Below are 15,722 nucleotides of genomic sequence, written 5' to 3'. Positions count from 1 at the left end.
ATCAGTCCCTGCCCCATTGGAACTCAAAGTCTAAATTCTCTATCATACACACACAGACCGAGAGACACTAAGGTCAATTTAATATCAGCCAATTAACCTACTAGTATGTTTTTGAAGTGATTATTTCAAACGAAAATCATATGACAAAAGAGACCCTTAATGTAAGAGAAACTGGTAGGGTGCAGATTTTCAGGACTGCAACATCGCTACAGTTATCCTAATAATATTTTTTATTTAAAAACTTCAATCAAATGTCATGTTATGATTGTTAACCATTGTTTAGAGTGACAAACACAGGTTATATAGCAGGAGAGAAACAGGAGGGAATCAGGTCAGGTCAATTTCATGTGGTTTGACAAGATTCGTGTCACACTGTATGTAAATTTGCTATGCAACCAAGTACAAGCTGTGGTTCCCTGTTATCGAGGATTTTTGGGCAGAGAAGAGGTAGAATGAGGACCCTTCAAGGAGATTACCAAGGTAACAAAAAGTCTACTGTAAGAAAACATCTTCCCCAAAACTATCTGTAATATCTTTAGTTCTGAAGCAATCACATGTATATTTGTAAATGCCATCAGCATCTTTTACAAAGTTTAATCAATGACCCTTTAAATCAGTGTTTCTCAAATCCAGCCCTCAGGACCCACTAACAGTGCAGGATTGCCAGGTGACCAGTGAAATAATTATACCATCTGTACACTGTGTCAGTCGGTAATGAATACACCTGTGCTCCAGCAAAGAGATATGGAAATCATGTACTGCTAGGGGGTCCTGAGGATTGGAGTTGAGAAACACTGCTTTAAATGGATAACCATATACATTGCAGTTATTTCAGTGTTATCAGCCCTAATGGCTTCTCTGGTGAGTTCCAAATAAATGACAATAAGGTGAACCATAAACTTCCTGTTTTTCTTAGTTATTAGTCTGTACTGAAAAAATACCAGCTGCATCATTTTTATTGTGTACCTTTTCACATGGTCTAAAACAGACCTGGCCAACATTTGGCTCTCCAGGTGTTGTGAAACTACAAGTCCCATCATACCCTGCCAGCTATCTAACAGCCATCTACTGTCAAAGCATGCTGGGGTTTTGTAGTTTCACAACACCTGGAAAGCCAGTTTGGCCAGGCCAGGCCTGGCCTAAAAGTTTTCATAAGGATGAACAACTGCTGTATGCAGCAGATAAGCCAATGTGAAAGAGGTGTGATGGAAAGATTTTTTTTTAAAAAAAAAATCCCAACATCTGTATTTTCAAAACTTAAATGGATTTCTTTAAGATGAGTATTTTCAAACAATAAAGGATCTAAACGTCAGCCACCTTTCCACAATGGGACAGCAATTAACTAGACTGCGTTAACAGACAAAAACTGAAGATAGCATCAGGAAGCAACTTGCCATTCACTCACTACTCAGACTCCCCTATGATCCTCAATAGTATATTAGTAAGTTTTTTGCTTTAATGTATTTATTTTTGCTACTTGCGTTTGCATACCAGTATCAAACAAGAGAACAAATGTGTACCCCTTCACGTGGCCATTGTAACGGGGATAACATGTAAGCATCTTTATTTGGACCACTAGTATTAAGACCACAAAAATGTAAGTACATGAAACTATATATTAGGGTTAGGCAACAAGTGGTTCTCCAGCTGTTGCCCAACTACAGGTACCAGCATGCCATGTTGCCCAAACTACAGGAACCAGCATGCCATGTTGCCCAAACTACAGGAACCAGCATGCCATGTTGCCCAAACTACAGGAACCAGCATGCCATGTTGCCCAAACTACAGGTACCAGCATGCCATGTTGCCCAAACTACAGGTACCAGCATGCCATGTTGCCCAAACTACAGGTACCAGCATGCCATGTTGCCCAAACTACAGGTACCAGCATGCCATGTTGCCCAAACTACAGGTACCAACATGCCATGTTGCCCAAACTACAGGTACCAGCATGCCATGTTGCCCAACTACAGGTACCAGCATGCCATGTTGCCCAAACTACAGGTACCAGCATGCTATGCACAGCAGCTTAAGTCACATGTGTCACCCTGGAATATGTGTTAGGTCGCTAAGTAAAGGAAGCATATAGACACACATGAAAGAACAAGCACCATGTATGGATATACATTAATACTGCAGAAGACATGTCCATAGGTGGAATACTAGAACCATAACAAGACACATTCACGTCTCTCATTACCTCTCCGCTCTCGATTTGCAGCTCTCTAGCCGTCTTGGTATATCCATATTGCAGCAGGTGGTGGTGAATAAGAGCCAATATCGAGTCGGTGTATTGATTTCTTACCATGGTGCTGGCTACCTGTGATCCTGGCTCCGATAATCCCACCTGTACCACCACGTGCTTCCTATCACAGCACTTCCGGAAACTGCTGTAAACAAGATGCATGCCGGGGTTTCCTCAAGCTGCTTGTGTTTCTCCAGGACTTCTTTTTTTTTGTAACAACTTTATGTAAAACGAGCAAAACAACTGTAAATGTGAAGACTGTTGTGTGTTGTTGTTTGCTGACTGCGGTTAATAGGTTAATAGGTTAATAGGTTAAGGAAACATCATCATCATTTATTTATATAGCGCCACTGATTCTGCAGCGCTGTACAGAGAACTCATTCACATCAGTCCCTGTCCCATTGGAGTTTACAGTCTAAATTCCCTAACATACACACAGAGAGAGAGAGACACAGGGAGAAGATACAAACTCCACACAGATAAGGCCATGGTCGGGAATTGAACTCATGACCCCAGCGCTGTGAGGCAGAAGTGCTAACCACTGAGCCACCATGCAGTGATACTTCATCCTGCACGTCAACTTGTTTTACAGGTTTCCACACAGTAGTAAATCAGTGAATTAGTGCACAGACATGCTAATTAGATTTTTTTTTATTATTGTTTTGTATCTGTGGTTAATTAATGCATACTTGCTTAGGCTTGGTACACACTGGAGCGTTTTCGTGTATAGTGACACGATGGTCGAAAGTCGTTCCAAAGTGTCCGGCTCATTTGGTTGATCGTACTTTTTTATATTTTCCGGCCAATCACCTAACGATCATTAAGAATAGGGTGAAATCGCGCTCTCGACCTAATGGTTGCAAGAGCTGCACTAACGAAGGGTATCCCTCCCTTATATTAAAAGTTAACAATATAGTAATTAGGCGCTCATTGAAAGAATAATTAATTTGTTCGTTCAGAGACAGAATGTTTAGTTTCAGTATAATCCCTGTTCTTCTGTTTATTGCATCTACTTGTCACTATTTTTATTATTATAACCATGCTTGCATATCTTTTGGGCCCCCACACTGCATCAATTTGCAAAAAAAAAGTGAAGCATACCATGTATTCAATTTGGTAATTATATTTTTCCTCTTCAGCCATTAAAAATCACAGTAGGGGGCCCATTTACGACCCATGATGAATTTCTCCAAACAATGGACAAAATTAACACTCTCCAATTGAAATAAGTTAGTGGCTTTATCACTACGTGAATGCCATGGATCCAATTAAAAAAAACAAGTTTTGATAAGGTAGTCATTTAGAGACAAGCTAATATCCCCATCATCAGCTATTTATATAGCGCCACTAATCCCGCAGCGCTGTACAGAGACCTCACTCACATCAGTCCCTACATACACATTCAGAGACTAGGGTCAATTTTGATATCAGCCAATTAACCAACTGGTATGTTTTTGGAGTGTGGGAGGAAACCCATGCAAACATGGGGAGAACATACAAACTCCACACAGATAAGTCCGTGCTTGGGATTTGCACTTATGACCCCAGTGCTGTAAGGCAGAAGTTATTAATTTTAGTGATTTTTGTGCTTTTTTATGTATTTATTTTATTTATTTTTTCATTCTTTTTTTAAAATAAAGTCTACTATTTCATGTTATGCATCACTAATAAACATAGTTTTATCATTTTTTTTTCATAAATACATGATTTCAAATAGTTTTCTTAGTTTGTTTTTTTTTTTTTAGCACACCCCAAAGAGGTGCGAGATAAAGCAGCATATTGGCTTGTTTAACGCACCGCATTAAAAAACAATTGAATAGTACACCCTATACTTTCAATAGATCTTCAACTTGAGTGTGATAGGACCGTTTGAGAAAAAAAATGGTGCGTTAAAAATTGAACTGAATAGCGGGTAAAGTTAACGCGCTCCAAAATGGAGAAAGACTGGGTGTTAAAAATTAACTTGCGGTCAATTGAATACCCCCTACATGTTATATATGTGGGCTGAGGATAGCCTTAAAATGGCATGCCCACCAGGAAACATGCACACCTCTTTTTACATAGGCAAAATTGAAACCAAGTAAACTCTAATCTGTCTAAGCCACACAAAATCTGCCCAATTACGCCCGTTTCCTGGCAAAACCACACCCACTTCAATGTACACCACGCCTCTTTCAAGATTTGCAAGTTGAAAGGTTGAGAGGTGTGAGCATTTATTTTTTCATTAAATTGCTTAGCACCTGGTACTTGTGAGGCTTAGTTTACACTAGTAAAAGTTCCCTAGTTGATGGTTGTACTACCTGAGTGCTTGTGGCGTAATCCTGTTGAGCTTGGATCCCCATCATTGCCACATGTTTCTTTCTCTGTAATGTTTTTCTGGAATTGTTAGCTCTGTGCAGGCAGCATTCAGACATTAGCTCAGAGAGTAACAAGTATTAGGAGTGACAGGTGAACATTTTTTAGAGATAAAATTGCAATAATGAGATGCAGAAGTTATGATACGGAAAAAATATAATGTATCCCGAAATTAAAAGAAATATGTTAAATTTGTCTTGGTTTGTCATATTTTTCATGTTTCCAGCTCTTTTTAATCACAACATTTAAGCTTGGATGTGTCAGAAAAAAATCCATTAAAAGGCCAGCCAGTTTCTCTACATAAAAAAGGTTATGATTATGAGCTGCTCCCCGAAAAATGGGCAGCAGGTAACTTGCGGGTGTCACAGTGATGACAGCCGCTCAGCCAATCACATACCTCCCAACTGTCATCATCATCATCATTTATTTATATAAACCTTGTACTATTAATATTGTTGTCAAAAGATGCAGAATGGAAGATTTGTGTAGGTGCTTCATAACATGTGTTCCTTAGTTATTGTCTCAAAATCCCTTATTACATTATAATCCAGGCTTTTTTCCAAAAAAATAGATTCAAACTTGTTAGTCGTATTGTCCATGAGGATAGAATTTATATTACACTTCATATCTGTTTATATTTCAAACTCTCCACTCCCTCATTTATAAGGGAAAATATCTCACACCTATGAAAATGCTATATTTTAACCCTTCTACAATAAATTCAAGTGAGTACTGGAACTGTGCTCTGCCTCCTTCATTTTTTGTATTATGTATAGAACCCCTATCAGCTTCAATTAAACTCAACCTAGACATCAAGGGTTTCACTATAGACAACCAAGATAGAAGAGCGCAATTTTTACGGATGACAAAGCAGATGGGATAACACTAGGGGGTAAATGTATCATACTCCGGTTTGTACAAGTCGCCGGAAATCGGCGAGTTGACAGCTAAACTTTAAAGCGGCGCTGCCTTGTAAAGGGAAACTTGCCTTTACAAGGCAGCGCCGCTTTAAATTTTAGCTGTCAACTCGCCGATTTCCGGCGACTTGTACAAACCGGATTATGATACATTTACCCCTATAACTGTAACCTCGCAACATATAGCCAATTATTCGGTTTAAAAAGTAAAAATTAAAAAATGTAAGATTTAGTGCTGTACATCCCAGGTACTCTAGCTTAATTTTTAGATTTCAATAGAAATTTAAACAAATCAAATATATATTGGTATACACAGTGAATAGGAAATAGAAAAACAACGGCACCTGATAATGTAGTAGTTTAGGCATAAAATTCCCAAACTAATAGGTGATAATAATATGCGTAGCAGATGAAAATATCTTAAAGGCTTATCAACACATGTATCCTGGATGCCTCAAGAAGGACCATATACGTATTCTTCAAACATGCGTGCCCATAGAGATAGAAACAAAGATACCAAAGATAGTGTAGTATTTTCAGACCAATAAGTGGAACCTATCACACCCATAGGTATATGTGCGTACCAGAAGCAATAAATATTAGATTATCTATATTAGGTTCTTGTTAGCTCATCAATAAATCCTATTTACTTCATGCCCCAATGGAGCTTGCAGTCTACGTTCCCTAGCATGCACACAGACAGACTAGGGGCAATATGATAGCAGCCAATTAACCTACCAGTATGTTTTTGGAGTGTGGGTGGAAACTGGAGTGCCTGGCGGAAACCCACGCAAACATGGGGAGAACATACAAACTCCACACAGATAAGGCCATGGTTGGGAATCAAATTCATGACCCCACTAAGCCACCGTGCTGCCTATTTCAGTACCCTGTTAAGGGTTCCATGGGCCTAAAAGATTAGCTAAAATATTTGGGTCAATGCAAGTTCATGATGTATTATGTATAAGAAATATAATGTATCAAAGCAATATTTCTCAAAATACATGTTTGGGAAGACCTCTGTATAAAAAGTAGCCAGGGAACTTTAAAGGGCAATGTATATGTTATATTTCATCAGCTTCCCACATAAACCAAACCGCAGCCTGTCTCACTTTCTCTCCTCTCATTCCATTCTCGACACTCTGCAATCAGGCTTCCGCCTCCAACATTCCACTGAAACTGCTCTCACAAAAGTGATCAATAATATATTTACTGCAAAGTCTAAGATTCATTTCTCCATACTCATTTTCCTAGACCTCTGCTGCTTTTGACACTTTTGATCATCCTCTTCTCCTACACACCCTTCACTCCATTGGCCTTCGCGATACAGTTCTTTACTGGTTCACTTCCTACCTATCGAACCGCTCCTTTAGTGTTTCTACCTCTGGAACATCCTCCCCTTCACTCTCACTATCTTTTGGTGTCCCACAATGTTCTTTTCTTGGCCCTATACTTTTTTCATTATACACCTCTTCTCTTGGAGCACTAATTCGCTCATTTGGCCTCCAATACCACTTCTACGCTGATGACCTATATCTCTTCCCCTGACCTCTCTCCTTCTGAACTATCTCATGTAACCAACTGTGTTTATACTATCTCCACATGGATGTCCCAACGATACCTAAAGCTCAACATGTTCAAAACAGAGCTTATTATTTTTCCTCCTGCCAGAATCACCACCTGCCCTCAAATCTCCCTCACTGTCAATAACACCACAATTTCCTCAGTGTCTCAAGCCCACTACCTTGGTGACACTCTTGAATCTGCCCTCTGCTTTATTCCTCACATCCAGACTCTCTCCCAGTCCTGTCAACTCCACTTTAAAAACATTGCCAGAATAGGCCCTTTTCTTATTCAGCATGCTACCAAAACTCTTATCCATTCTCTCATCATCTGCTGTCTTGAGTAGTGCAACCTCCTGCTATCTGGCATTCCTGACACCCATATATCCACACTTCAATCCATCCTAAATGCTGCTGCAAGTCTGATCTTCCACTCTCGCCTCTCGCTGCTGCACCACTTTGCAAATCCCTACACTGGCTCCATATGTCCTCCAAAATCAAATTCAAATTACTCACCCTTACCTACAAAGCTCTCAACAACACTACCTCTGCAAACATCTCAAATCTCATATCAAAATACTCTCCCTCCTGCCTTCTTAGATCTACCTCTGACCTGCGCCTTGTCTTATCTCATTTCACTCCTGCCTACTTCTCCTGTGCTGCTCCTCACTTATGCAATTCCCTACCATGCTCAATCAGACTTTCCTACAGCCTTCAAATATTTAGATGCTCTTTAAAACACATCTCTTATTTAGAAGGGACCTTATTCCTGATAACACTATTTACACTAATGCACCCTCACAACTGTCCCAATCTCCACTCTGAGACAAATTTGCTCATCTTGTTTCAGCTGTGCCTTATTCCACTTAGAATGTAAGCTCTCTAATGAGCAGGGTCCTTCATACCTTTTGTTTTCATGTCTGCAATTGTTTTGTCTGCCTTGTTTCTCTGTTTTATGTATGTACTGTTTTCCCTATTGTACGGCACTGTGGTACCTTACAAGTCTGCGATAATATAAAAAATAATAATAATAATATATGCTCTTCATCTTCTAGAACTGCTTCTCAAGATTTTCCCCTATAGCAGCCGCCTTTCTGAGGACCTTGATTTGTTCCAGTACACAATTGCCCCCCAGGACTGAAGCTTGGGTAGCGGCAGTTGTTGATTAGGAATTGCCCGATGGAGTGGACAGAACATGGTAGAAGAGAGTGAGCAAACAGATGGTGTAGTTTTGCAAACTGAGAATCAGACAGGCATGGGTTAAGCAAATAACAAACAGGACAAGATCAGGATAGAGAAGACATCAGTTCCTTTATACAAGCCAGGAGTCAGGGCAGGTAGAGATATATATGCAGATCTGTTTAACAAGCCAGGATCAGGAGTGGAGAAGACAGCAGAATCCTTTAAACAGTCTGGATCAAACTGATAACAGAACAGGTCAGAAAACAAAGCACACTAGGTCAAGCAGAAACTATCACAAGCATTGTTATGAAGCCAGAAAGAGGTTTATAAAGGCAGTAGCATCAATCAGAAATTGCAGGATGATTAGCTGCATGAGTGTGGTAAGTGAGAGCTGCAGACATAGAGCTGTAGAGAAGCTGGTAACTATTTACATAGCAACCAGCTGAATTAGTGAAGTGCTGGCTGCATAGGAGGAGTTGACACTAATGTGATAGGCAATCATCCTGAGTGCAACGGCAGACATCCTGCAGACATGCAGAGCTTAGTAACTGCTTAGCAAGGAGAATGCTGGTAATTGACCGGACACGTGAGGGAGACTACAGCAAAACAAACATACGAGGGCAATACTGTAAGCGGCTGTCAGGAGACAATGTCGGTTACACGATCTGACAGGTAGTGTTGATCAAAAGGTTCCTCGACACAAGTATCAATCAGATATGCAGCCATGATGACAGGGAGAGGATGCCAGCCACTGTTGCAAGGCAACTGATCTGACGTGCTAGAGTGAACAAAATGTTTCTTAACAGTAACATGTGTTAATGACCTAATGTAATATATTCCATCAGCTTCCCACATAAACCAAACTGCACCCAGTCTTCACCTATTGCAGCCAACTATGTCACGAACCTCCCTGCTCACACACCTGTGCTTCTGATTCTCTCTGTTGCCGTGTTAAATCAGCACTTCCTGATTTTGGCGGTCACATGATTGTGTCTGGAAGGCGGCATATTCTGCAGTGTATATATAAAGCTCACACTCTTAACAGTGTCAGAGCAACAGGTTTCCATACCCAGACTGACTCCCTGTTATGCAGTATTGCTGCTGTCCTTGGTTTGGCTGTCCTGTATTGCTGCTGTCTCGTGAATCCTCCTTGGAAAGTGCTTCTGCCTGTTAATCCCTCGTGTACCAGTCCTTGCTTGTTTTGACCTCTCTTCCTCGGATCCTGATTCTGTACTCCGCTACTGTCTGTGTACCAGATTCCGGTTTGTTGTTAGACCTTCCTTTTGCTTACTGATTTTGTACCTCACTACCGCCAGTGTACCAATCCTCGGCTAGCTGACCTGCTTTCAGATTATCATTTCTCTCCACTCTGTTACGCCTAGTGACTGTTCAGAGGGCCGCGACCTGCGTGTTCCCGGCCGCTAAAGTCCATCCTGCCTTGCGGCTATTATTGGTGAAGACCGGAGAAACCGTTAGACTCTGCGCCTCTTTTCGGCCAGTGCTAAACCAGGCTAACACGTGTATCCATCTACCCAGGGATCTCTGCGTTCAGACAATGAGACAATCGTTACACCCTATTTTCACATAGAGCACTAACTGCTCACCAGTACTCAGTTGTCCGCAGGTCTTGTGTGCAATAGTATAGTTTATATTCAGATCTGGTGCATATAAACAATATAGTGGAGACTAGATCCCTATGCAGAGACAAGGAAAACATCAGGTAAACGAACAAAATGAACCAGTAATATAAATGGCAGTAATATTCAGAAACAAACCAAAAATTGGGGCAGGTGGCTAAGAATTATCGGGGTTTCAAATCATGGTCAGGGAGGGACAAAATTGTCAGAACAGGCAGGGTCAAACACAAGCAGACTGCAAACTGATACAGAGCACAACCCCCAAGTGAACAAACGCTATAAGAGGTATTAAGTCAATCAGCAGAAACCAATACTAGCAGTGGATTAATCAGCCCACTCAGCACTTATGTAATTCTAAGCACCTGAGAGACATTGACATCAGACAGACGGTTATAACATCCTAAATCTGCCGCTGTTTCTATTTCAGCTTCTGTTCCCAATCCTGACGCATAAACATGCTTCATCAGGAACTTATAAGGATGACATATCTTCCATTGGATTCAATATAATCAAATCATCTTTTCTCTGTATATGTGCATAAAATTAAATTATGTTAGTGTAAGTAATGCCACATTATTATTATTATTATCCTTTATTTGTTAGGAACCACAAGATTTCCGCGGCGCCGTACACCATACAAACAGTACACTATACAGGGTGAAACAGCACAAAACAAAAAACAAAGATACCAGTACTTCAGAAACTCCAGGCAAGTTAAAGCAATAAACATGGAGCAGAAGAACAGGTAGGGAGACAGGAGGGAAGAGGGCCCTGCTCATTTGAGCTTACATCCTAAGGGAAGGAAAACAGAAAGACACAAGGGGAGCCAGTTGAGGCAAAGGAGAGAGCGAGTGGAGGTGAAGGGGTTATACGGATGGTTGGTAGGCTTTAAGGAAGAGGTGGGTTTTCAGTGCACGTTTGAAGGAGCACAGAGTAGGAAAGAGGCGGATGGAACAAGGGAGGTCATTCCAGTGAAGGGGGGCTGCACGGGTAAAGTCTTGGATTCTGGAGTCTGAAGAGGTGATAAGAGTGGAGGAGAGTCGGCGATCATTGGCTGAGAGCAGGGAGCGAGCAGGAGTGTGAATGGAGAGGAGGTTAGAGATATAGGGGGCAGTAGAGTGGGAGAGAGCCTTGTAAGTGGTGGTGAGGAGTTTGAAAAGGATTCTGTAGGGGAAGGGGAGCCAGTGTAAGGCGAGACAGAGAGGGGAGGCAGATGAGGAGCGGCGTGAGAGGAAGATGAGTCTAGCGGCCGCGTTGAGTACAGAGCGGAGGGGGGAGAGATGGGAGTGGGGGAGGCCGGTGAGGAGGAGGTTGCAGTAATCCAGGCAGGAGATGATGAGTGCGTGTATGATGGTCTTGGTGGCATCCTGAGAGAGAAAGGGACGGATGCGGGCAATGTTGCGTAGTTGGAAGCGACAGGCTTGGGCTAGTGAATGAATGTGGGGGGCGAAAAAGAGAGAGTAGTCAAGGGTGACCCCCAGGCAGCGGAGTTGGGTGACAGAGGTGATGGACATCTCAGCTATGTTCCTGAAGTGAGTTGTGATATATTTTTTTAGAACCCATTATTAGACCTGTTCTTGGACAATAGGGAAATAAATTGATTGTAAAACAGATTAGCATACCAGAATAAAAAGACATGTCGACAGCTCTTGTTCTTAACACTGCATATCTGTGTGTATCTAGCAAATGAAAACATGAGGTATTAGTTATTATTTTGATCAAAACATTGAAGCCTGCATCCCAGCCTCAAGGGCACCTCATTTTATGCAGGTCCTACACTGACCCACACTATATGGACAAAAGTATTCGGACGCTTGACCATTACACCAAGAGGGACTGTAATGACCTTGTATTCAAATACATAAACTTTAATATTGAGTTGCCCCCCCTTTTGCAGCAATAACAGCTTCCACTCTTCTTGAAAAGCTTTACACAAGATGTTCGAGTGTTTTTGTGGGAATTTGTGCCCATTCATTCTGTAGAGCATTTATGAGGTTGGACGAGAAGGCCTGGATCAAAATTTCTATACCAGTTCATCCCAAAGGTGTTCGATTGGTTTGAGATCGGGGCTCTGTGTGTGACAGTCAGGTTCTTCCGTCCTTGCTTTGTGCACTGGGGCACAGTCATGTTGGAATAGAAAAGGGTCTTCCCCAAACTGTTGCCACAAAGTTGGAAGCATAGCATTGTCCAAAAAGACTTGGTATGCAGAAGCATTAAGATTGCCCTTCACTGGAGATAACGGACCTAGCCCAAACCCTGAAAAACAGCCCCATACCATTATCCCTCCTCCACCAAGTTTCACAGTTGGCATAATGCAGTCAGGCAGGTAAAGTTCTCCCGGCATCCGCCAAACCCAGACTCGCCTATCTGACTGCCAAACAGAGAAGCGTGATTCATCACTCCACAGAAGACATTTCCACTGCTCTACAGTCCATTGTAGTTGTTCTTTACACCACTCCACCCAACGCTTGGCATTGGTCTTGGTGATGCTTGCATTCAGCTGCTTGGCCATAGAAACACATTCCATTAAGCTCCCACCGCATAATTTTTGTGCTTACATTAATGCCTGCGGAAGTTCGGAACTCTTCAGCTATGGAATCAGCAGAGCGTTGACAACTTTTACGCACCATGCGCCTTAGCAGTCGTTGACCACACTCTGTGATTTTACGTGGTCTTCCGCTTCATGATTGAGTTGCTGTTGTTCCTAAATGCTTCCGCTTTCTAATAATATCACTTACAATTGACCGTGGACAATCTAGCAGGGATGAAATTTCAGGTTCTTATTCAGAATGACCCATTTTGTATCGCAAATGTTTGCAAATGGAGACTGCATGGCTCGGTGCTTGATTTTATACACCTCTGGCAGAGGGTCTGATTAAAACACTTCAATTCAATAATTGCAATCTGATATAAACATTATCCAACTACCAAGATCCAGGGACCTGTCCTTCTTTAGATTAGGTTCTCTCTTCTACCACCTAAGATTGGACCTTTCAAGGGGATAGGACCTTTGAAGGGAATGTACTCTGATGATTCCACTGCTTAAGAAACTGTCTGCAATGCAATCTCCTCACGTACCATAATGCCCATCTCACTATAGAGATGGTAGATGAATGAACTTCTCCTGAAATCTTTTTTACCAATAAAATTAGAGAATAGCAGCATTGGACTCTTGTTTTTTAGACAATACACTATTGCCTGATGATGGAGAAGGTTTTTCCACATACTGGACAAGAGCTTTACTCTTCTCTTTGGAAGTCAGGATTCTGGTAGGGGCACAGTCAAATCAGTAAATTCCAGGATTCTCATTTTCCTCCTCTGAAAGAGAAAAGCCGTCACTGAGTAATGACCTGGATCTTCTGAATCCTGCCACTGACTTGCTTGGAACCTGGAATGCTTTTGAGAAGTGGATGAACAGATGAAGAATTCCTTTACACCTTCTTCCACTGCTTGATAAATTAGAGATAACTATTGCAAACCAATTTAGGGGACATACCTGGAGACCCCCATTACCATCATGAATCATGATTTGATGTGGTATGTTTAGAATGACAAGGTAAAAAATGATCCATAACCTAAGCCTGAAGTACCAGTAGGAGAATGCACTCTTTCCCTTATTGTCTTTCTTCTCATCCCGCCCTGTAATGTTTTGCACCTATGTTTCTGTATTATGTTGTAGTTACTGTTTCTTGCTCATTGATTTCTATGTTTCAAAGCTGCCATATGTGGTGAAATCTTCATTCTATCTCCTCTAGGTTCTGACTGGATTGCAACATGTTTGATACCCTGCTATAAAATTGGTAAATTATAATATATACTTATGCAAAAAGATTTCTTCTTGTCAACTAAGTTGGTCTTCTGTATATCTTGCTTCAAGTAGGATAAAAAAAAGCTAACAAAGTCCTATAAAATCTATCTTAAATAGTCTACAAACTGTTTTCGATATTGTGATAATTACTGGAATTGTGCCATTTTACAAATATTCTTAACAAACTATGTATCAGGTTATCAGGGTTACAATCACGAAATACTAGCACAATGAAAGAATGACAACAGACACAAAATTTGTAATAGAAAAATTATTTTGCTTGGCTTCGATTAATAATAGCTTACTATCGATAATTTCTGAACCAGGAATCCCAATTCACGATTCTGGCCAAGGTTGGATTGCACTTTGCTTCCAAGAAAATCTTCACATTGAGGAGACACAATGGGGCCTATGCAGAAAGTGGAGTGCACATATGCAGACTTGCGTGATTCTGGCACATACATCCACATTGGGACATGGGAAGAAATGGACGTGCAAACGCAGCCTGTTAAGACATGTTCACGCAAATGTGGCTCATGCAGACCCAAAGGGACACACATATATGCCAGTTAGGAGGCATATCATTGACACCTGCTATACATAGAACAGGTACAAATACTTGCTTATGATTTTGACTCATGATTTAAGTAAAAAAGAAAAAAAAAACCTAAAAGCACAAAACATGAGTTAAAATAAGAGATAATCCGTAAAAGAGGACGTTAGTTTCCAAGTTGATTGGTATGTCAGCATAAATTCAACAATTTAATGCAGCAGTACATCTAATTTGCAGTCACAGAAAAACATTTTTTCATCCCATGGCAGAGGTAGTAATCTGTAAAAATGAAAATATCTGATATCATAATCATCAATTAAGAGAATAGCAGTGGTATAATCTGATCCCCAGACTATTATTTCTGTCTTTCATAACTTTCTTCTAAATGTTCTCTTTTTCATAAGAGCTGTTGTTAGCGCTTGTCCTTACTACTGCATATCTGTGTGTATCTAGCGAAATGATGTGGTGAGTTCATATTTTGAAGAAAACATTTAAGCCTCCACCCCAGCATCAAAGAAACCTCAGTGTATGCTGGTCCTACACTAACATACAGTATATGCTTCAAACGCCACTAAAATGCAGTTAAAATCAGATGTATTCAACTCCCAAGTAGGGTAAACAGGCCTGATAGACGGTTCATATTTAGATCAAAACATTTAAGCTTGCATACAGTGAGGTACTCTTGAGGCTGGGATGCAGGCTTAAATGTTTTGATTAAAATATGTACTACTATCTCATTATATCATTTTGCTAGATACATACACTTTTGTAGAGATAAGGACAAGTGCTGACAACAAATGTCTTGTTGTTTTGTGTACATATAGGGCACTTGCTGTATATTTTCATGCTGCTGGTACCATGTATTATATAGGATTAGCCAAGAACTGACTTTTTTAATCTCTGTTTCTCTTTTTCCACCTGTTTCCCCCAATCCTTATCTTTTGCATTTCCTAACAGTAACAAAAGTGTGGAATGAAGGAATATGTCATATATTGTGGATATATCTTACAATATGTCCCATATACCTATTGGGATGTACTTAAGTATACCTTGTGTTGCAGCTGTTGGAGTAAGTTTGTTTAAAGTGTCTCCTATGACTATGTATTCCTTAGTCTACTGGTAATGTAAGGGTGTTTACAGTTTATGTAACATCTGTCATGTCTGTCACAGTCACCACCCATTGCTCTTGCTGATTTCCCCCCTGTCAAGTCATTCTCTTTAATGGTATGCTATCTGCCAATGGCCTATTGTTCAAGAATGTCAGAGCTCTTATATGCACTTTATCCCCTCCCCTCTGTGTATGTGTGGGTGTAAGCTTACGTATATGCTCCTTTAATAAACCATTTATTTGCTCAATCAGACCAGCAGCTTGTGGGTGGTATTGTCTATGGAAGTCCAAGTGTATTCCATTTTCTTGTGCCCATTATTGCATTTTCTGCTCATGGAAATGGGTGCCAGGAAGA

At 40.8% G+C, this 15,722-nt stretch overlaps 1 protein-coding gene across 6 annotated transcripts in view; it reads right to left on the bottom strand.

Moving 5' to 3' along the window:
* The window catches only part of TCOF1 (treacle ribosome biogenesis factor 1), a 56,133-nt gene extending 53,747 nt beyond the window's left edge, over nucleotides 1-2,386 (bottom strand). For all 6 annotated transcript variants that reach the window (XM_075210052.1, XM_075210054.1, XM_075210055.1 and 3 more), the window contains exon 1: nucleotides 2,201-2,386. In XM_075210052.1, the coding sequence (XP_075066153.1) occupies nucleotides 2,201-2,308 (108 nt within the window). In that variant the 5' untranslated portion in view covers nucleotides 2,309-2,386. The remainder of the gene's footprint in view (nucleotides 1-2,200) is intronic.
* Nucleotides 2,387-15,722: the final 13,336 nt, after the last annotated feature.

The sequence above is a fragment of the Mixophyes fleayi genome, chromosome 4 (genome assembly GCF_038048845.1).
Source record: "Mixophyes fleayi isolate aMixFle1 chromosome 4, aMixFle1.hap1, whole genome shotgun sequence".
NCBI lineage: Eukaryota > Metazoa > Chordata > Amphibia > Anura > Limnodynastidae > Mixophyes > Mixophyes fleayi.
This window is presented reverse-complemented; position numbering and strand designations above follow the sequence as displayed.